The sequence below is a fragment of the Anguilla rostrata genome, chromosome 7 (assembly GCF_018555375.3).
Source record: "Anguilla rostrata isolate EN2019 chromosome 7, ASM1855537v3, whole genome shotgun sequence".
Taxonomy (NCBI): domain Eukaryota; kingdom Metazoa; phylum Chordata; class Actinopteri; order Anguilliformes; family Anguillidae; genus Anguilla; species Anguilla rostrata.
In genome coordinates this window covers 706,328-728,436 of record NC_057939.1, presented here as the reverse complement: position 1 = coordinate 728,436, position 22,109 = coordinate 706,328, and the positions used below count along the sequence as shown (strand labels likewise).

The 22,109-nt window shown below is 47.3% G+C and overlaps 1 protein-coding gene across 1 annotated transcript; it reads right to left on the bottom strand.

Moving 5' to 3' along the window:
• Positions 1–1,099: 1,099 nt before the first annotated feature.
• LOC135258707 (astrocytic phosphoprotein PEA-15-like) lies at positions 1,100–20,944 on the bottom strand. The gene is made up of 4 exons (XM_064342212.1): positions 20,517–20,944; positions 4,777–4,951; positions 1,692–1,847; positions 1,100–1,316 (listed from the first exon to the last, which is right to left on the bottom strand). Exons 2-4 carry the CDS (start codon positions 4,946–4,948, stop codon positions 1,252–1,254), a joined length of 393 nt encoding a protein of 130 aa, XP_064198282.1. The 5' UTR covers positions 4,949–4,951; positions 20,517–20,944; the 3' UTR covers positions 1,100–1,251.
• Between the last annotated feature and the right edge of the window lie 1,165 nt (positions 20,945–22,109).

Below are 22,109 nucleotides of genomic sequence, written 5' to 3'. Positions count from 1 at the left end.
ACAGACCCAAACGAGCTGCAGCACAGACCCTAAGGAGTCGCAGCACAGACCCTAAGGAGCAGCAGCACAGACCCTAACAAGCCGCAGCACAGACCCTAAGGAGCTGCAGCACAGACCCAAACAAGCTGCAGCACAGACCTAGCAGCTGTCCCTGTTACTCTGCGCTTAAGCGATCAATGAGAGCAGCTGAGTACAGAGTTAGCGCGGCTCAGTGGGGGCCAGGGTGGAGCTGCTCAGAGGTGAGGATGATCGCTGGCAGGGCCAGGGTTGAGAAGCACTGCTGTAGAGTACGATATTCAAGCCCCGTTTAGGGTAATAATGTTAAACACGATGCTTTACATTGCAGCTAATTAATAAAAACAGAACAACACCCAGCTAAAGAACACTGTGGTCTGGGAGGTTTATCGCAAAAAAGGCAAATACTGTTGTTTTTAATAAAAATTAAGGTATTGCATTTAATAAAAATACTAAGCTTTGTGAATTGCACTGAACTCTGAAGTTCTGGTCTGATATGGTGTGATTTTCTTTGGGAAAGCCACACCTGACTCCACAAAGGGGAATAAACTGCAGGACAATAACAGCAATCTGACCACATTTTGGATAAAGGGTTCCAGGGATGTTCTGTAGCGCCTCACACCATTGGTTAGGATGTTGTGTAACTCCTCACACCATTGGTTAGGATGTTCTGTAACGCCTCACACCATTGGTTAGGATGTTCTGTAACTCCTCACACCATTGGTTAGGATGTTCTGTAACGGCTCACACCATTGGTTAGGGAGGCTGCCAAAACAACACAGACAGTGCTGTTCCCAGGGACAGGGGTTGGATCACATGATTTCAGTGACACACACACACACACACACACACACACACATCCTCTGGGAACAATGCATCAGTGATCAGTATGTCAGGAGCACAAGTCAGGCAAGCAGGCCTCAGCTGTAGACCAAATGGGGAAAATACCCTCTTTCTCCTTCTGCTTTTCCATTCCACCTCTTCTTCCATTCTTCCTCTTTTCTCGGCCTCTGCCAGTCCATCCTCCTCTTCAGCACGGGGAGCACAGTAGTGTTGTGTGGCATGTGTGGCAGGTCGGACGTGGCGGGTAGTGCCACCAAGTGGTGTGTCAGGGAAGTGCAAGCGTAACGGGGGGTGGGGGGGAGGCAGGTTGTCTGATGAAGGGTTGGAGTGAAAATATAAGGACATGTGACATCACAATAAAGACCTGTGACATCACTATTAGGACCTGTGACATCACACTTTCTTAGGGGGAGGAGCCAGCTTGATGATCTCATCTTCAGAGGGTTGTCGGATTATATCTGAAAAAAATGAAAAAAAAAACATTAGAATAGAAAGAGAGAAGAGATAGAACGGCTCCATACTCAGACCCCCCCCCCCAATAGAGTTGCCCCGTCCCCAGACCCACCCCCCCCCGCTAAAGCAGCTCCATCCTCAGACCTGCCTGCTAGAGTGACTGGTCACTGGCACTAAATGCAGAAGTCTGAAATTTCACAGGAAATTCCTGTTTCAGGGGAATGCACTCTGGTAAACTATCTGTGCACCGACAGCAGTTACCTCAGTGTCACAGAGTCTCAGAGTGCCTAATAAATGCACAGGTGCTTTCCACACCGTAAACAGAGCTAATCAATGCCTCCATTTAGCAAGACAAAAAAGAGAAGGAAAGGAGACGAGACCTTTGTACTTCTTCGCGGAGGGAATGCGTGTGAGTTTGGTGTCCATCTCGTAGTCCTCTGAGATCTTCAGCACAGTGGTGCGGTACTCGATGACTCGCGTCAGCAGGTCAGGCCGGCGCGAGATCTCGAAGATGTGCTCGATGTAGGACAGGTTATCTGAAGAAGACAGGGAAAGGGCGCTGACCTTCATCCCTCAAACAGCAACACAGCTGAGCTGAGCAGGCCAGAGACCCCAGCGCCAAGCACTGAGCATGAGAGGAAGGCCCACAGGTCAGGAGTGACACAGGGAACTCACAGAAATATCTCACAGAGATATCTCACAGGAATATCTCACAGAAATATGTCATAGGAATATCTCACAGGACTATATCACAGGAATATCCCACAGCAATATCTCACAGGAATATCTCACAGAGGTATCTCACAGGAATATCTCAGAGCAATATCTCATAGGAATATCTCACAAAAATATTTCACAGAGATATCTCACAGGACTATCTCACAGGAATATCTCACAGAAATATGTCATAAGAATATCTCACAGCAATATCTCACAGGAATATCTCACAGAGATATCTCACAGGAATATCTCACAGCAATATCTCACAGGAAAATCTCACAAAAATATCTCACAGAGATATCTCACAAAAATATTTCACAGGAATATCTCACAGAAATATTTCACAGGACTATCTCACAGGAATATCTCACAGAGATATCTCACAGAAATATTTCCACAGGAATATTTCACAGGAATATCTCACAGGAATGACTCAGAAATATCTCACATGAATATCTCACAGGATTATCTCACAGGACTATCTATCTCTCAGGGATATCTCACAGAAATATCTCACAGGAATATCTCACAGGACTATCTCTCAGGGATATCTCACAGAAATATCTCACAGGAATATCTATCTCTCAGGGATATCTCACAGAAATATCCCACAGGAATATCTCACAGGACTACCTATCTCTCAGGGATATCTCACAGAAATATCTCACAGGACTATCTCACACAGATATCTCACAGAAATATCTCACAGAACTATCTATCTCTCAGAGATATCTCACAGAAATATCTCACAGAACTATCTATCTCTCAGAAATATATCATAGGAATATCTCACAGGACTACCTATCTCTCAGGGATATCTCACAGGAATATCTCACAGGACTACCTATCTCTCAGGGATATCTCACAGGAATATCTCACAGGACTACATATCTCTCAGGGATATCTCACAGAAATATCTCACAGGAATATCTCACAGGACTATCTCACACAGATATATCACAGAAATATCTCACAGAACTATCTATCTCTCAGAGATATCTCACAGGAATATCTCACAGGACTACCTATCTCTCAGGGATATCTCACAGAAATATCTCACAGGAATATTTCACAGGAATATCTCACAGAAATATCTCACAGGACTATCTCACACAGATATCTCACAGAAATATCTCACAGGACTATCTATCTCTCAGAGATAGCTCACAGAAATATCTCACAGGAATATCTCACAGGACTATCTCTCAGGGATATCTCACAGAAATATCTCACAGGACTATCTCACAGAAATATCTCACAGAAATATCTCACAGGACTATCTATCTCTCAGGGATATCTCACAGAAATATTTCACAGGACTATCTATCTCTCAGGGATATCTCACAGAAATATCTCACAGGAATATCTCACAGAAATATATCACAGAAATATCTCACAGGAATATTTCACAGGGATATCTCGCAGAGATATCTCACAGGAATATCTATCTCTCAGGGATATCTCACAGAAATATCTCACAGGAATATCTCACAGAAATATCTCACAGGACTATCTCACACAGATATCTCACAGAAATATCTCACAGAACTATCTATCTCTCAGAAATATCTCATAGGAATATCTCACAGGACTACCTATCTCTCAGGGATATCTCACAGAAATATCTCACAGGACGACCTATCTCTCAGGGATATCTCACAGAAATATCTCACAGGAATATCTCACAAAAATATCTCACACAGATATCTCACAGAACTATCTATCTCTCAGAGATATCTCACAGAAATATCTCACACAGATATCTCACACAGATATCTCACAGAAATATCTATCTCTCAGAAATATCTCACAGGACTATCTCTCAGGGATATCTCACAGGACTATCTCTCAGGGATATCTCACAGAAATATCTCACAGGACTATCTATCTCTCAGAGATATCTCACAGGAATATCTCACAGAAATATTACATTACAGGCATTTAGCAGACGCTCTTATCCAGAGCGACTTACACAACTTTTTACATAGCATTTTTACATTGTATCCATTTATACAGCTGGATATATACTGAAGCAATTTCGGTTAAGTACCTTGCTCAAGGGTACAACGGCAGTGCCCTACCCGGGAATCGAACCTGCGACCTTTCGGTTACAAGCCCAGTTCCTTACCCACTGTGCTACACTCTGTCCTGAAAAACACTGTGCTACACTCCTCCAAAAAAAATATCTCACAGGACTATCTATCTCTCAGGGATATCTCACAGAAATATTTCACAGGACTATCTATCTCTCAGGGATATCTTACAGAAATATCTCACAGGAATATCTCACAGAAATATATCACAGAAATATCTCACAGGAATATTTCACAGGGATATCTCACAGAGATATCTCAACACAGATATATTTCACAGGAATATTTCACAGGGATATCTCACAGAGATATCTCAACACAGATATATTTCACAGGAATATTTCACAGGAATATCAAACATGAGCCACAGCAGCACCTAACCATAGGCTGTTTCATGGTGCTGACTTAAACGGCCAAATCCCTCATGTCTTCATCTGAGCTCTGACTTCTCCTTCCTACTCTGCCTCTCCGTTCTCTCTTTCCCACCCTCCCACTCACTCACTCTCCTGCTCCCACTCTCTCCCTCCCTCCCTCTCTCCGTCCCACTCTCCGTCTCTCCCTCCCTTCCACTGTCCATATATCTCTCCCTCCCTCCTTCCCTCTCTCCCTCCCACTCTCCATCCCTTTCTCCATCCCTCTCTCCCCCTCTCACCCTGTGCCAGTTTGTGGTTCTTCTCCAGGTAGCTGAACCAGTCGTTGGAGCAGGTGATGCCGGTGCTCTGGTCCTCGGGGATGTCCTCCTTGCAGGCGCTCTTCAGCATCTCCAGGTCCTCCGCGGTGATGATCTCAGACAGGTCGCTCAGCATAGAGCTGTACTCCGACATGGCCTGCGGGGGCGAGAGAGAGAGAGAGAGTGAGTGAGTGTGTGTGTGTGTGTAAATTCAAAATATCAAAGCTTTAAAAATAGAAAAGAACACTCACACACACACACACACACTTGCGCACACTTGCGCACACACACACACACTCGCGCACACACACACACACTTGCACACACAAACACACACTCACACACACACGCACACACACGCACACACACTCGCACACACTCGCACACACACACACACTCACACACAATGACCCATACTGCACATTTGTTTCTGAGGGGAGAGGTGTAGCTGCAGTCAGTGATGAGGCTAAGAGAAGACTCATCATATGACTGATGAATAGCGCTCTGTGATAACTGCATGCACAATCACTACAATCACTACCAACACTACAATCGCTACCAACACTACAATCGCTACCAACACTACAATCGCTATCAACACTACAATCGCTACCAACACTACATTCACTACCAACACTACAATCACTACCAACACTACAATCACTACCAACACTACAATCGCTACCAACACTACAATCGCTACCAACACTACAATCGCTATCAACACTACAATCGCTACCAACACTACAATCGCTATCAACACTACAATCGCTACCAACACTACAATCGCTATCAACACTACAATCGCTACCAACACTACAATCACTACCAACACTACAATCGCTACCAACAGTACAATCGCTACCAACACTACAATCACTACCAACACTACAATCGCTACCAACACTACAATCGCTATCAACACTACAATCGCTACACACTAAAATCTATCAACCTACAATAGCTATCAACACTACAATCACTATCAACACTACAATCGCTACCAACACTACAATCGCTACCAACACTACAATCACTACCAACACTACAATCACTATCAACACTACAATCGCTACCAACACTACAATCACTACCAACACTACAATCACTCTCTTCATTCCCAACGTTGTTTTAATGGCCCATCTTCTCCCCTCCTGCAAACAGACCCCAGCCCCCCCCCCACCCAACTCTAACTCACAAATAGGGCTTAAAACATCCCAGCCCATGGCTGATGCTTCAATCCCCCATTTCACCCAAAAGCAGTCTTCAGAAGTTTTCCTGAACAAAGCTTCACACCATCCTCTATCAAATTGCAGATAATAATTATGTCTGCTCTTAGATCAACTTCTTGCACAAATAAAAATCTGGAACAGCATTGCAAAATATTAAGAAAAGTAAAGAAAGTTATCAGCATTATTGGCCTGGGGTTGGGTTGTGTTTTCACAGCATGCAACAGGAAAACAGTCAAAAGCTGATACCGCCCTGAATACAAACACTGCAGTTACACTGCACTGCCTGCAGGGGGAAGCCTTTCCCACAGAATTACAGTAAGCTCCACTCCAGCTTGAGTCAGCAAGAGGACTGAACCTCCAAAACACAGATCAAGCTAACAGCCTCATATAACACAACAAAACTCATACTCACACACACACACCCCATGTATGCCATGTATGCATTATGTATTTATGTGTCTATTCAGCATTTCATAAACACATATTGTAGATTATTTCAATAAGGCATAAAATAAGAATGAAGTATGAACCATAACAAATCATATACTCACTCAATATGAGTTAAAAAAAACATTATTAACAAATAGTACAAATAATTACTTACAACAGTAAAATTCAAAAAATACCATTCATATGCTTATAAATTAACTACATAAATGTGATAAACCATGAAAACAATTGGAATTATAATGCTGATTATGAAGCAAAGACCCATCCAGGACACTCCTACCCCCTGCTGGGGAAAGCTGGTCATAAAAACACATCTCCATGGTGATCTGTCTCCTGTCTACACAACCTCAAACTGTCTCTGTCCACCTCTAAGCTTTCCATTCCCTGTCTCCTCTCGATTTTTCCGTACATATATTCTCTCTCTCTCTCTCTTTCTCTCTCTCTCTCTCTGCCCCACTTCTCTTTTCCCCATTTAATCTCTCTCTTTTCATCTCAAACTTGGACTGTATAATTGACAGGAAATGTATTAACTGTATATGATTTTTCAGGGCTGAACTGTACAGTTAGAGATGACATCACTGATGACCACCGAAGAACAGTTCAGCAGCTGGCAGACATAAACACAATGGGGAACATGCTCAGTAAATAACAAAAACCCTTGACTGGAAACAGAAATTGCTTTTATTAAAATTTTTAAATCTATAACTCCCACCTTCCTTCACCAATTTCCTCTTGTGTAGACCCACAGACAGACACACACATGCACATGTTCATATACACACACACACACACACACACACACCGAATATCCGGTACTGTCAGAAAAAAATGCAGAACTTATTGAAAACAGAGGTCTGCAGCGGCCCCAACCCTACTGTAGGGCAGCACACTGAGTACATTTAAACTGTTACAGTTACACACTGAGTACATTTAAACTGTTACTGTTACACACTGAGTACATTTAAACTGTTACTGTTACACACTGAGTACATTTAAACTGTTACAGTTACACACTGAGTACATTTAAACTGTTACTGTTACACACTGAGTACATTTAAACTGTTACAGTTACACACTGAGGACATTTAAACTGTTACAGTTACACACTGAGTACATTTAAACTGTTACTGTTACACACTGAGTACATTTAAACTGTTACAGTTACACACTGAGTACATTTAAACTGTTACAGTTATACACTGAGGACATTTAAACTGTTACAGTTACACACTGAGGACATTTAAACTGTTACAGTTACACACTGAGTACATTTAAACTGTTACTGTTACACACTGAGTACATTTAAACTGTTACTGTTACACACTGAGGACATTTAAACTGTAACTGTTACACACTGAGGACATTTACTGCTGTAAAATACGCTATACAAATAAAATTTGATTTGATGATTTGATTTAAACTGCTACCATTAAAAACAGAGTAGTCACCCTGTACTATGGAGCAATAATATGGAGTGCAGTCCATGTTGTAGGGTTACACAGGCAGTACCTGTCACAGTGGAACTTGTGTTTGGGGAGGCAGAAAAAGGCAGTGCCTGTGTTAATGCAGTTATAAAGGGCTCATTATGAGCCTCAGAGGTAGTGATTACATGAGAAATCACAGCAGATCATACACTGCAAGAGGCTCAAGCTTACACAGGGGAAACTGTGTGTGTGTGCGTGTGTGTGTGCGTGTGCGTGTGTGTGTGTGCGTGTGCGTGTGTGTGTGAGTGTGTGCATGCCGGCAGCTGACTCCATCAGTACAGTGGGGGTTCAGTGCATCAATCTCATGTTTGTTCAGTAAAGGGGGGGCTGTCTTAGGGGGTGATATTTTACAAAGATCATCTGACCAGCCCCCCCCCCCATCCCCTCCACCACATACCCCTTCACCTAACTCCATTCACTCTTCACACTGCACGAGTTGTCATGGCAACCAGGCCCTCTTTCCTTTCAGGCAGGAGAAGGTCTCCTAGCAACGCAAGATTTCCACCCCCAAAAACTCCTGCTGCGAATGTGGGAGTGAGAAAGGGAGAGCGGAGGAGGTGTGGGGGAGTGGGGTGTGGGGAGGTTATGCTACTGCTGTCAGTCTGAACTTAACCCTTTCATAAAGCATTCTTTCCCCTCCATCCTTCATCCCTCTGTTCTCTCACTTCCACTCCATAGGTCTCTATTCTCCTCCCCATCCTCACCACCCTGTCTACTCTCCACCCTCACCTCCCTGTCTCCTCCCCATCCTCACCTCCCTGTCTCCTCTCCACCCTCACCTCCCTGTCTCCTCTTTACCTTCACCTCCCTGTCTCCTCCCGATCCTCACCTCCCTGTCTCTTCTCCACCTTCACCTCCCTGTCTCCTCTCCACCTTCACCTCCCTGTCTCTCCACCCTCACCTCCCTGTCTCTCCACCCTCACCTCCCTGTCTCCTCTCCACCCTCACCTCCCTGTCTCCTCTCCACCCTCACCTCCCTGTCTCCTCTCCACCTTCACCTCCCTGTCTCTCCACCTCACCTCCCTGTCTCTCCCCTCACCTCCCTGTCTCTCCACCCTCACCTCCCTGTCTCCTCTCCACCCTCACCTCCCTGTCTCCTCTCCACCTTCACCTCCCTGTCTCTCCACTCTCACCTCCCTGTCTCCTCTCCACCCTCACTTCCCTGTCTCCTCTCCACCTTCACCTCCCTGTCTCCTCTCCACCCTCACCTCCCTGTCTCCTCTCCACTCTCACCTCCCTGTCTCCTCCCGATCCTCACCTCCCTGTCTCCTCTCCACCTTCACCTCCCTGTCTCTCCACCCTCACCTCCCTGTCTCTCCACCCTCACCTCCCTGTCTCCTCTCCACCCTCACCTCCCTGTCTCCTCTCCACCCTCACCTCCCTGTCTCCTCTTTACCTTCACCTCCCTGTCTCCTCCCGATCCTCACCCCCTGTCTCTTCTCCACCTTCACCTCCCTGTCTCTCCACCCTCACCTCCCTGTCTCTCCACCTTCACCTCCCTGTCTCCTCTCCACCCTCACCTCCCTGTCTCCTCTCCACCCTCACCTCCCTGTCTCCTCTCCATCCTCACCTCCCTGTCTCCTCTTTACCTTCACCTCCCTGTCTCCTCCCGATCCTCACCTCCCTGTCTCCTCTCCACCTTCACCTCCCTGTCTCTCCACCCTCACCTCCCTGTCTCGCCACCCTCACCTCCCTGTCTCCTCTCCACCCTCACCTCCCTGTCTCCTCTCCACCCTCACCTCCCTGTCTCCTCTTTACCTTCACCTCCCTGTCTCCTCCCGATCCTCACCCCCCTGTCTCTTCTCCACCTTCACCTCCCTGTCTCTCCACCCTCACCTCCCTGTCTCTCCACCTTCACCTCCCTGTCTCCTCTCCACCCTCACCTCCCTGTCTCCTTCCACCCTCACCTCCCTGTCTCCTCTCCATCCTCACCTCCCTGTCTCCTCTTTACCTTCACCTCCCTGTCTCCTCCCGATCCTCACCTCCCTGTCTCCTCTCCACCTTCACCTCCCTGTCTCCTCTCCACCTTCACCTCCCTGTCTCTCCACTCTCACCTCCCTGTCTCCTCTCCACCCTCACCTCCCTGTCTCCTCTCGTTCTCTCTTTGGTGACTCAGTGTCCTGAAGGAATCAGCCATCGCACCTCTGATGAGTCACTCACAAATCTGCTCTCTTCATCTGTTCATCTGTGACAGAGCACGCCTTATCTGTGACCGTCTACTCCAGTCTGCAGCAAGATTCTTTATGTCTGTGAGCGTTTACTATGGTCTGCAGCCTGATTCTCTGTATCTGTGTGCATCTGCTATGGTCCGCAGCCTGATTCCCTGAATCTGTGAGCATCTGCTTTGGTCTGCAGTCTGATTCCCTGTATCTGTGAGTGACTATTCTGGTCTGCAGTCTGACTCTGTGGGTTCAATTTGCAGCAATGTCAATTACACACGTGGCAGATTTGGAGAGGTGGATCCACAGGTGGATCATCTATACATCATGTGTTCTGAAAAAAGAAGTCCACAAAGGAGGTGATGAGTGGTGGTAATGAGTTTAGAGATGGGTATGATAGGTAAGAGTGATGAGTTTAGAGGTGGGGATGAGTTTAGGGATGGGTATGGATTGGTAAGAGTGATGAGTTTAGGGTGGGGATAAGTTTAGGGGTGGGGATGAGTTTAGAGGTGGGGATGAGTTTAGGGATGGAGATGAGTTTAGGGGTGGGGATGAGTTTAGGGATGGGTATGATAGGTAAGAGTGATGCGTGTAGGGGTGGGGATGAGTTTAGGGATGGGTATGATAGGTAAGAGTGATGAGTTTAGGGTGGGGATGAGTTTAGGGATGGGTATGGATTGGTAAGAGTGATGAGTTTAGGGTGGGGATGAGTTTAGGGGTGGGGATGAGTTTAGGGTGTTGATGAGTTTAGAGGTGGGGATGAGTTTAGGGGTGGGGATGAGTTAAGGGTGGGGATGAGTTTAGAGGTGGGGATGAGTTTAGGGATGGGTATGGATTGGTAAGAGTGATGAGACGGAGGCAGTGATGAATGATATAAACAGATTAATCTCAGAGTGATCACGGTCAGATTTATACCTGTCACCTACCACCAGCCACACCCACCCATGACCACGCCCTGTAATTAGCCACGCCCCCTTAATGTCTTGGAAAACCCTCTGCTCCTCTCCCCATGGCTGGGAACCCTTCTTCCCTTCCAGCAAGCTGTCAGAGTCCACTGTCAGACTCGGGTACCAAGCCAAAATGCCACCGTTATGTGTAACCATGGCAACACAGGATGGGTGAGGAAGGCTACAAAATCTCTTTGACATGCAAACTTCTACGGGCCTCTCCCGCCCTCTCTCCGTCTTCTCCCATCTTTCCCTATGATGCTTTCACTCTCTCTCCCCTCTCCTTCCCTCTCTCTCTCTCTCTGTCCCCATCTCTCCAAGCTTCTCATTAAATTAATTAAGTCTTTCCACTGCAAACATGACACCATCATCAACAATAAACACACTCTGAGACAGACCTCAGGGAGAAGGAGGGATGAGTGTGAGCAGGGAGATGGAGGGATTAGTGTGAGCAGGCGATGGAGGGATGAGTGTGAGCAGGAGATGGAGGGATGAGTGGGAGAGCAGAATAACTGAAGAGTTTAGCTGTTATTTGTGTGATTTTGTTTTGTTTGTTTGTTTTATTAATGACACACACCATGGTCCCACAGCAAATATTAACATTTAGCCACACCCCCACACAGAGTGGGTGGGGCTAATTAATATACTGCCACACCCCCACACAGAGTGGGTGGGGCTAATTAATATACTGCCACACCCCACACAGAGTGGGTGGGGCTAATTAACATACTGCCATACTTAACTGCCACACCCTTACATATAGTGATTTTTACTCCTGCAATCTAGACAAGGTGTAATACTTCCAACAGGTCACAATGATTTTAAAAACATATTGCCAAAATAGTCAATGTACTATATACTATACTGTACAATGTCTTTATTTCATTTTATTTTTACATTGTTTCAGCAGAGCTGTCAGTCCTACTTAGAACCCGGCACAGGGGCCCCATCAGCAGGAGGGCCCACAGGTACAATCAGGGGCACCAGGCCAGGGTGAACAGAATAAAACAGGACAGCTGTTCCATAAGGGAGGGGAACAAAGATTATTCCAGAATTTAGTCACAGGCACGTTTTCTTCCATCAACAGATGAAGGAACTCAGTCTTCATTCTCTGATGAACCACAGCAAGCAGTGTAAACACACCCACACACTCCCCTGGCTCTCATGTGCCCCGCCCCCCTCCCTATCTGTCCCGCTCTCTCTCCCCCTTTCTCTCTCTCTGTCCCACTGTCTCTCCCGCTCCCTCTCTCTCCTCCCTCTCTTTCTGTCTCTCTGCCTCTCCACCTCCCTCTCTCTGTCTCTCTCTCTCCCTGTCCCTCTGTCTCTCCCTCTCTCTTCCTGTACCTCCATCTTGCCATTGTAAGTGTAACAGTGTGACTGACAGAAGATGTTCAGCGATGCAAATCAAAACTTGTGTGTGTGTGTGTGTGTTAAAGAGAGTGTGGATATGTGTACATGCGTGTGTGTGTATGTGTGTGTGTGCGTGTAAGAGTGTGTGTGTGTGTGTGTGGGTGTGTGAGAGAGAGTCAGTGTGGCCTCAGTGGGCGGAATGTGGGTGTGTCTACAACACTGATTGGCCCTCCCAGAGGTGGGCGGGCAGTTTGGTAAGCTGGTAAAAGTCCAAATGAAACTCCACTGCGAGAAGCACACACACACACACACACACGCACACACACACATGCACACACACTCACAAACACATGCATACACACTCTCACACACACTCTCTCTCTCACACACACACACTCTCTCTCACACACATACGCACACACACACGAACACGCACTCTCTCTCACACACACACACACACACACTCTCTCTCTCTCTCACACAAACACACACACACACACTCTCTCTCACACACACACACGCACACACACAGCTCACAGTATCTGCAGTGAACATTCACACTAATGCCAGCAGAGTTAGAGATAAATACTCAATCTGTATTGAGATCTGATTTAATAAATCAGTGAGCTTTATTAACATCATTTAGTATCACACTTTATTAAATTGATTCTGAAACAATAATAGACGTCATTGTGAAAGGAGGGGGGGAAATAATACACATACTAAGCTAGCTGCATGACTGCAAACATTAGCCAACCACTGACCATTGGTCTTCAATAAACAGTACAATGACAGCCTGCCTAAGAGTAATGTTACCTGAGTGTTTTTTGCTTGTTTTTTGTAATTTACCTATACAATTTGACATCTATAACTTTGGGGTTAACTTTCCTAAAAACTTTTAGCAGAGCATGCACTGATGCCAAATTAGCAGATGCTAGATCTGCTATGCAGCCTTTACAACCATATCACCACCAAGCTAGCTCGCTAAGAGGCTAAACAACAGATGGCCCTATTCACCAGCCACTGCCAGTTTGGTTGCTGGGCAACGTTCTCTCCGAATTCTACTGCTGGTATAAAGATTGTCTCAAAGAATATAGCAAACGGCACACCATCAAGTCACAATCTGGACGCAGTTGGGTGTGGCCAGAGCTCTGCAAAACACCTATAGCTCAAACTCAAAGCTTTAAGAAACAGTATTATCTGTATTCTGAAATAAAAAACAACATAGGATCCTGACTAATTGCAATCTCATGGTATGTTTCTTTCTGCAGTCTGTTAAGTTTCTGTGTGCAGTCTGTTAACAATTTCTCAGTGCAGTCTGTTAAGAGTTTCTCTGTGCAGTCTGCTTCCTGCAGGTCAGATCTGTACACGCACACACACACACACACACACACACACACACACACACACAATCTCCTCCCCCCTCAGCCCCTTCCTTCCCCCTGCTTTACCCAAAGCCAGGAGGGTTGCCATGGCAGCCCAGCTGTGACTGACTGGCCAGGCTCACTTCCTGCTGTCACCATGGGAACACTTCCTGCTCAGGCTTTGGGGCAGAGGAAAAAACAGCAGCTGGATTTACCATCGGAATTAAGAGGAAAACTAATCTCTCTGTCGATCTGTTTTACTCTTTCATCATCCCTCTCTACCTATTCATCTCCCCATCCCTATATAACACATACACACACACGCACACACATATACACACACACACACACACACACACAGACATACACAGACACACACTCATACACACACATGCACACACACACACACACACACACACACACGCACACTACTTTTAGCACTTTGTAATAGTAAATATCAGTGGATGTGTGCTGGTTATGATGTATACACAACATTACAAACTCACAGAGGTGCATTATGACAGCCATGAGCCACAGCCAGGCACACACACACACACACACACACACACACAAGGCCCTGCCTGCAGAGGGATTATTTCCTCAGTCCCTCCCTCAGAAAGGCACTGTAGCCTGCACAGTATGCACACCCTGTACATGCACTGACACCCTGCACAGCCTGCACAGCCTGCACACCCTACACATGCACTGACACCCTGCACAGTCTGCACACCCTACACATGCACTGACACCCTGCACAGTCTGCACACCCTGCACATGCACTGACACCCTGCACAGCCTGCACACCCTACACATGCACTCACAGCCTGCACATGCACTCACACCCTGCACAGCCTGCACACCCTACACATGCACTCACAGCCTGCACATGCACTCACACCCTGCACAGCCTGCACACCTTACACATGCACTCACACCCTGCACACCCTGCACAGTCTGCACACCCTGCACATGCACTCACACCCTGCACAGCCTGCACAGTCTGCATATGCACTCACACCCTGCACACCCTGCACAGCCTGCACATGCACTCACACCCTGCACAGCCTGCACATGCACTCACACCCTGCACAGCCTGCACATGCACTCACACCCTGCACAGCCTGCACATGCACTGACACCCTGCACAGCCTGCACAGCCTGCACATGCACTGACACCCTGCACAGTCTGCACACCCTGCACATGCACTCACACCCTGCACACCCTGCACAGTCTGCACACTCCTGCACATGCACTCACAGCCTGCACACCCTGCACAGCCTGCACATGCACTCACACCCTGCACACCCTGCACACCCTGCACAGCCTGCACATGCACTCACACCCTGCACAGCCTGCACATGCACATATTCTCACGCTGACCAATTAGCATGTAGTCTTTGCAGAGAAGCACAAGCTACACACAGAATGAATGGTAATCAGCACACGTGAACAGCAAGCATGCTTCAGTGCTTTTAGGAAAGAGACAATTCAAGTTTCCAAGATCACATTTCAGCATTTAGGTGACAAACTGAGTACCTGGATCATAACTTACAAGCTGATGCTGTCGTAACATCTAATTTAATCTGTTTTTTATGTTAACACTTGTTAGAGTAAAACATCATTCATAAATACAACAGCTAACACAACCGTACACAAAATACATGACATATGTATCAGTGGTGTGATTTAGTACCATTATGTGTGTCTTAGCCATAACAACATTTTTTGTGGCTGATAGCCATATTGTTTCAATTGTCTCTCTCTTCATCTCTCTCTCCCTCTGACACCCTCCTTCTCTCTCTTCCCCTCTTATTTTCCATTCTTACGCTTTGCCTGAGAATCTGTGGAATAATTTATCGCCCACCTCCGGAATAGCTGCACGTGGTGGAGAGAGTATATTTGTGTGTGTGTGTGTGTGTGTGCGTGTGTGTGTGTGAGTGTCTGTGTGTGTGAGTGCGTGTGTGTGTGTGTGTGCGTGTGCGTGTGTGAGTGTCTGTGTGTGTGTGTGAGTGTGTGTATATGTTGGTGTGTGTGTGTGCGTGTGTCTGTGTGCGTGTGTGAGTGTGCGTGTGTGTGAGTGTGTGTGTGCGTGTGTGTGTGTGTATATGTTGGTGTGTGTGTGTGAGTGTGTGTGAGTGTGTGTGTGTGTGTGTGTGTGTGTCGTGTGTGTGTGCGTGTGTGTGAGTGTATATGTTGGTGTGTGCGTGTGTGTGTGTGTGTGTGCGTGTGTGTGTGTGAGTGTGTGTGTGTGTGCGTGTGTGTGAGTGTGTGTGGATCTCAGTGCCCGAGGGGTCTGCTGTGTTTGCTCACATTCTTATATCAGCGCTTTGAGCCCAAACACCTTCATATGGAAAGTGTGAAAATAAACAGCGTTGAGTCATTCAGAGAGAACGGGCAGGATGAGACCACCCCATTGGGCAGGATGAGACCACCCCATTGGGCAGGATGAGACCGCCCCATTGGGCAGGATGAGACCACCCCATTGGGCAGTATGAGACCGCCCCATTGGGCAGGATGAGACCGCCCCATTGGGCAGGATGAGACCGCCCCATTGGGCAGGATGAGACCGCCCCATTGGGCAGGACGAGACCGCCCCATTGGAGTTTCTGCCTAACCACGTGACACTTGGGCGGGGGGGGGATTTAATCAGGTGACAAACTATAAATAAGATAAATAAGAGAAACACTTAGAAACACCCAGTGTGGGTTCATTGTGCTACAGGATGGCTGTGTCAGTGTCACTGTGTCAGTGTGGGTTCATTGTGCTACAGGATGGCTGTGTCAGTGTCACTGTGTCAGTACTGCTGAATCACAGTATCAGAGCTGCTGAATCACAGTGTCAGTGCCGCTGAGTAACTGTGTCGGTACTGCTATGTCATTGTGTCAGTACTGCTGAGTCACTGTGTCAGTGCTGCTGTGTAACTGTGTCAGTACTGCTGAGTCACAGTATCAGAGCTGCTGTGTAACTGTCAGTGCCACTATGTCACTGTGTCAGTAGTACTGAGTCACTGTCAGTGCTGCTCTGTAACAGTGTCAGTGTTATGACACTGTCAGCAGCGCTGTGTAACTGTGTCAGTGCTTCTATGTCACTGTGTCAGTGCTGCTGTGTCACTGTGTCAGTGTTTCTGTTTAACTGTGTAAGTGTAACTGTCAGTACTGCTGAGTCACTGAGTCAGAGCTGCTGAATCACTGTGTCAGTACTGCTGTGTAACTGTCGGTACAGCTATGCCACTGTGTCAGTGTTGCTGTGTAACTGTGTCGGTACTGCTGTGTAACTGTGTCGGTACTGCTATGTCACTGTGTCAGTGCTGCTGTGTACCTGTGTCAGTGCTCCTGTGCCACTTTCAGTGCTGCTGTGTAACTGTGTCAGTGCTGCAGGGTGACTGTGTCAGTACTGCATGCCATGCAGGTAATTGTGCTTGCTTGCTTGTTGAGCAGCAGAACTGTAGGAAAATCAGCAACAGAGACCACAACCTGCGACCATAACCCCCGCAGAAAGGAGGGTAACCCTGCCAACCAGCACGGCAACCTTGGCTGTGCTTGGCAACCATGGACAAGGGGGTGCTTATGGAAACTGCATCCAAGGCAACCTTGCAAATAGACGGCTTTCATAGCCGTGGAAATAGCAGCAGCAGCACACAGATCTGTTACCCCCCCTCAGTGCCACCCCTCAGTCCCCCACCCCCAGGCCACCTCTTACCCCCCCTCAGTGCCACCCCTCACTCCCCCCCCTCCCCCAGGCCACCTCTTACCCCCCCTCAATGCCACCCCTCACTCCCCCCCCCCAGGCCACCTCTTATCCCCCCTCAATGCCACCCCTCACTCCCCCCCCCCCCCCCCCAGGCCACCTCTTATCCCCCTCAGTGCCACCCTCACTCCCCCACCAGGGCCAACCTTTAACCCCCCCCCAGCCTAAAAACTGACTCACCACAATTTACACAAATGGACAGATGCCCCCCCCCCCCCCCCCAAGACACTGACCTAACACAGAAGCTAAACGGAATCAGCTCACAGCAAATCAAACTACAGCAAAGCACCCTTTCATTGAGATTCCACCCCACCCCCCCCCCCCCCAGTGAGTGCCTGACTCCGCCTTGCCCCCCCGCCCCGCCCTCCCCACACACACACACACACACACACAGTTCCCTCCCCAGCAGCAGGCTGGATGTATTCAGAGGAGAACGTGTTGCAGGCTGGCCTTTTCAAACCAGGAGAAAATAAACACCCAATGGATAAAAGCTGTTTTTTAAATAAATATATGTGTCATCCTCCCAAAATCCCACAATGCAGGGCCTACAGACTTTCTTCTCTCTACTGACACAGGCAGACACGCAGGCAGACAGAAAGACAGACAGACAGGCAGACAGGAAGTGTCTCTGTTGAGCTGTACTGTAGCTGCGCTGTAGCTGTGCTGAGCTGTGTTGCAGCTGTGCTGTGCTGTACTGTAGCTGTGCTGAGATGTAGCTGTGCTGTAGCTGTTCAGTGCTATGCTGTTCTGTAGCTGTTCTGTGCTGTAGCTGTGCTGTTCTGTGACTGAGCTGTGCTAAAGCTGTACAGTGCTATGCTGTTCTGTGCTGTACCGTGCTGTAGCTGAGTTGTGTTGTACTGTAGCTGTTCTTTAGCTGTGCTGAGCTGTAGCTGTACTGTAGCTGTGCTGAGCTGTGCTGTACTGTGTTGTGCTGTAGCTGTGCTGAGATGTGCTGTAGCTGTGCTGAGCTGTGCTGTAGATGTGTTGTGCTGTAGCTGTACTGTAGCTGTGCTGTAGCTGTGCAGTGCTGTAGCTGAGCTGTGCTATGCTGTTCTGTGCTGTTCTGTAGCTGTGCTATTCTGTGGCTGAGCTGTGCTATAGCTGTGCAGTGCTGTACCGCGCTGTTCTATGCTGTAGCTGAGTTGTGTTGTACTGTAGCTGTTCTTTAGCTGTGCTGTAGCTGTACTGTAGCTGTGCTGAGTTGTGCTGAGCTGTGCTGTGCTATGCTGTAGCTGTAGTGTAGCTGTGCTGTAGCTGTGCCGTGCTGTATGGTGCTGAGCTGTGCTGTAGCTGTAGTGTAGCTGTGCTGAGCTGTGCCGTGTTGTGCTGTAGCTGTGCTGTGTTGTAACTGTGCTAAGTTGTGCTGTGCTGTACTGTGCTGAGCTGTAGCTGTTCTGTAGCTGTGCTGAGCTGTAGCTGTGCCGTGCTGTGTTGTGCTGTAGCTGTGCTGAGCTGTAGCTGTACTGTAGCTGTGCTGAGCTGTGTTGTGCTGTACTGTGCACACCACACCTCCCTTAAACTGTGTTTCAGCTTCTCCAGAGGAGCTGCCTTTGGGCCTGAGCCCCAGGGAATCAGAGCACTTCCTGTGGCTGGCTGTGTACAGGCAGCCTGCTCAGAAACGCACATACACAGAAACAGGAAGTGGTCAGGGGAAGCACAGCTGGTTGTGGGGGGGGGGGGGGGACAATCCAACAATGTCCAGTAAAATGCTTTGTCATTGGTCAACTCTGCAGTCACACACATTTACTGCAGTCAGTCCACAGGCACCCGGCCCCCAGGGAAGTACGCTGTGGAGGGAATGTGTTTAAAGTTTTAATCTAATATATTCAGATTCTCTGTTAACACTGCATTCCTGCAACAAGATCTCTTGAAAAGGGGAGGATTTTTTGTCAATAATAATAGCAGCTTGGCTTAAAAAAAACTATTCCTGTATGTTAATTCTTCACTCCACAGATGGGCAGCTTGCTTTCTCTCTCTTTCTCTCTCTCACGCACACACACGCACCGATGTGTCAGCAGTGACCGGGGCATGTAGAGTAGGTAAGCAAAAATCAGTCCCAAAGCACTTTACCAAAAGGGCAAACGGCACCTTTGTTTTTCATGATTTCATTTAACCTTTATTTAGCCAGGAAAGCTACACCTTCTCTTACCTACCGCGCCGCGCGGCTCAGAGAGATGACATATGTCAATCACTCTCTGGCTGAGCACGCGCCGGTTAACAGTAGAGTAGTTAAATAGGTCACAGACGGGGAAGCGCGCCCTCACCGTTTCAAATGAATCCCCCGGTTTCATTTCTCTCTTTCGAAATGAACCGTCTCAAACAGTGGAGTGTTGGGGGAAATCGTCCTTTTTAGAAGTTCTATCTCTAAAAAACTATTTGGAGACCGCTTGCTATGTTTTCATTTTTAAGGCAGTTGTGAAAATGAAGTAGTCATTTAAAAACAGAAGACCCTTAAACATACAGCTAATAAAATAACTTGCTGATTTATAATGTTTCCGCGAAGACTTAAGTGGGTAATTAATACCTTCACCTCAAAATGAGCTCAATATCAACACAAATCATTGTTTTTCTGTGTTAGTGAATACTATTCCCCTGGTAAGAAAGCACATCCAGTAAAGCATAACGTATATTGTAGCGAAGCTCGACGTCTAACGGTGCTCGGTACGAAAGATATGTAGAGATAAGTTAGCGTGTGATTTTCCTTGTTTTCATTTCGGAAGTTGCAAATCCAAACTGCAAACACGCGGTATGAGAACTGTTGTTGTTAAACAGTAGGGGTCTAATGCCACCGAATACCATCTAGCGTGCAGGACCGATTGGTACAGCGTGTACGGGAATGTACCGACATGGTTTTCTTAAAGACATTTAGGCGCGTGTCATAAAGCAAAGAAAGAAAGTCATACACCGGAAACGGAAAATAAAGAACAAGGACAAGTCACTTAATTAAACGAATGAAATGAAAGAAGACGGGTTGACTGGGTTACTTACTCCAGGCGGGTGTATGGGAGAACGAGACGGAGAGATGCTCTACACAGCACGCGGGAGGATTTGCTTTATCCAGGGATACCTGTATGCGTTTGTTTTGAGTTTTTGTTCTGATGCAGACAAATCCACTTGCAAAACCCTCTCGTGACTAACACGTTAGGTTCTAAATGTATAGGTTAGCTAACTATTCCCTCGGCTGAATTCTATTGATGAATAATGGTGTTTGATAATGCTTATTGCTGATGGAATGCGATGTATTTCGGCAGTTTGTTTCCAGACAGGTCGCTCGGTCCATCCACTGAAGAGTTCTTGTGTACAGTCTCGCCGGTTTGAGAATGGAAACGCCTTTTCCCTCTCCCCCCGGCTCGACGATTCCGCCGCTAGACACACACAAAACACACTCGCAGATACACGCGCACACACATTTTTCTGAGCTGATGTCACCGCACTATCCGGTCTGTAAATCCCTCCTCCTTTCCTTGTCCTCTCTCTCTCTCTCTCTCTCTCTCTCTCTCTCTCTCTCTCTCTCTCTCTCTCTCTGTCTCTCTCTCTCTCTCTCTCTCTCTCTCTGTCTCTCTCTCTCTCTCTCTCTCTCTCTCTCTCTCTCTCTCCTATTTTATTCCCGGCGCGATCTGACCAGTGCGCGGAAGTGCGAGATGTCGCGGAGAAGCAGCTCATGATGTGGCACCATATGGGGCTATTGTGACCGGAACGATACAGTTTTTTCAGTACTGTTGTAGTGTGTTTGTGAATAAACCGAAGGAGTCGTGATGATGATGATAATGATGAGCAGTGTAGCAGTGTTTCTGATTCTGTTTCTGTTCTGAGTATGGCACACACATACAGGCAGAATTAAATGTGGTGTGGAAAGTGACAGGCTGTGTGTGTGTGCGTGCGTGCGCCCCTATGTGTGTGTCGGTATGTCTGTTTACCATCTGCAGACAGAGCTGCCAAGAGCAATTCAGAGCACAAGGAATGAGTGTTCCTGCTTCATCACAAGATCTGCTGTTTGAGCACAAAGACATCAGGCTGGTGTGCAGGGTCCACTGGGATAAAGTTAATAATTAATCATTCTGATAAAGTCACATAACAATAGAGAAATAATGTTTCTGAATGTTGGCTAGTACATTTGATCATATTAAATAAAACACAATTACTGTTATGTAGAATAGAATAAAATGAGAGCAGTTAAAGTGTGAGGTTGTATTTTACATGCACTGCTAGAGCAGTGCTGTGTGACCTGGGCCCTGTCAGCAATACTGCATGATCATCCAAAAACTTCCTGATCTCCTGTAGTTCGGCTACAGTAAAGTCAGTCTGTGGTCACAGTGTTTGTGAAGCAAACTATAACCCTGACTGGGGCAGAGAGGAACTACTCTAAAATGATTGGGCAGCCGCTGAATGCTGAAAGTCAGCCAGATGCAACACCTCATCATAACATATTACCAGCAGCTCCCTAATTAGCCCCACCCCCTAGGACTGGATTAGCCCCTCCCCCTAGGTCTGGATTAGCCCCTTCCCCGATGTCTGGATTAGCCCCTCCCCCTAGATCTGGATTAGCCCCTCCCCCTAGGTCTGGATTTGCCCCTCCCCCTA

Excerpts from the sequence above, each read along its gene's own strand:
- LOC135258707 (XM_064342212.1), bottom strand. The coding sequence starts at position 4,948 with ATGTCGGAGTACAGCTCTATGCTGAGCGACCTGTCTGAGATCATCACC. Across the intron at positions 1,848-4,776 it reads GAACCACAAACTGGCACAGG|ATAACCTGTCCTACATCGAG; the intron begins GTGAGAGGGGGA and ends TGTCTTCTTCAG. Across the intron at positions 1,317-1,691 it reads CTCCGCGAAGAAGTACAAAG|ATATAATCCGACAACCCTCT; the intron begins GTCTCGTCTCCT and ends CATTTTTTTCAG.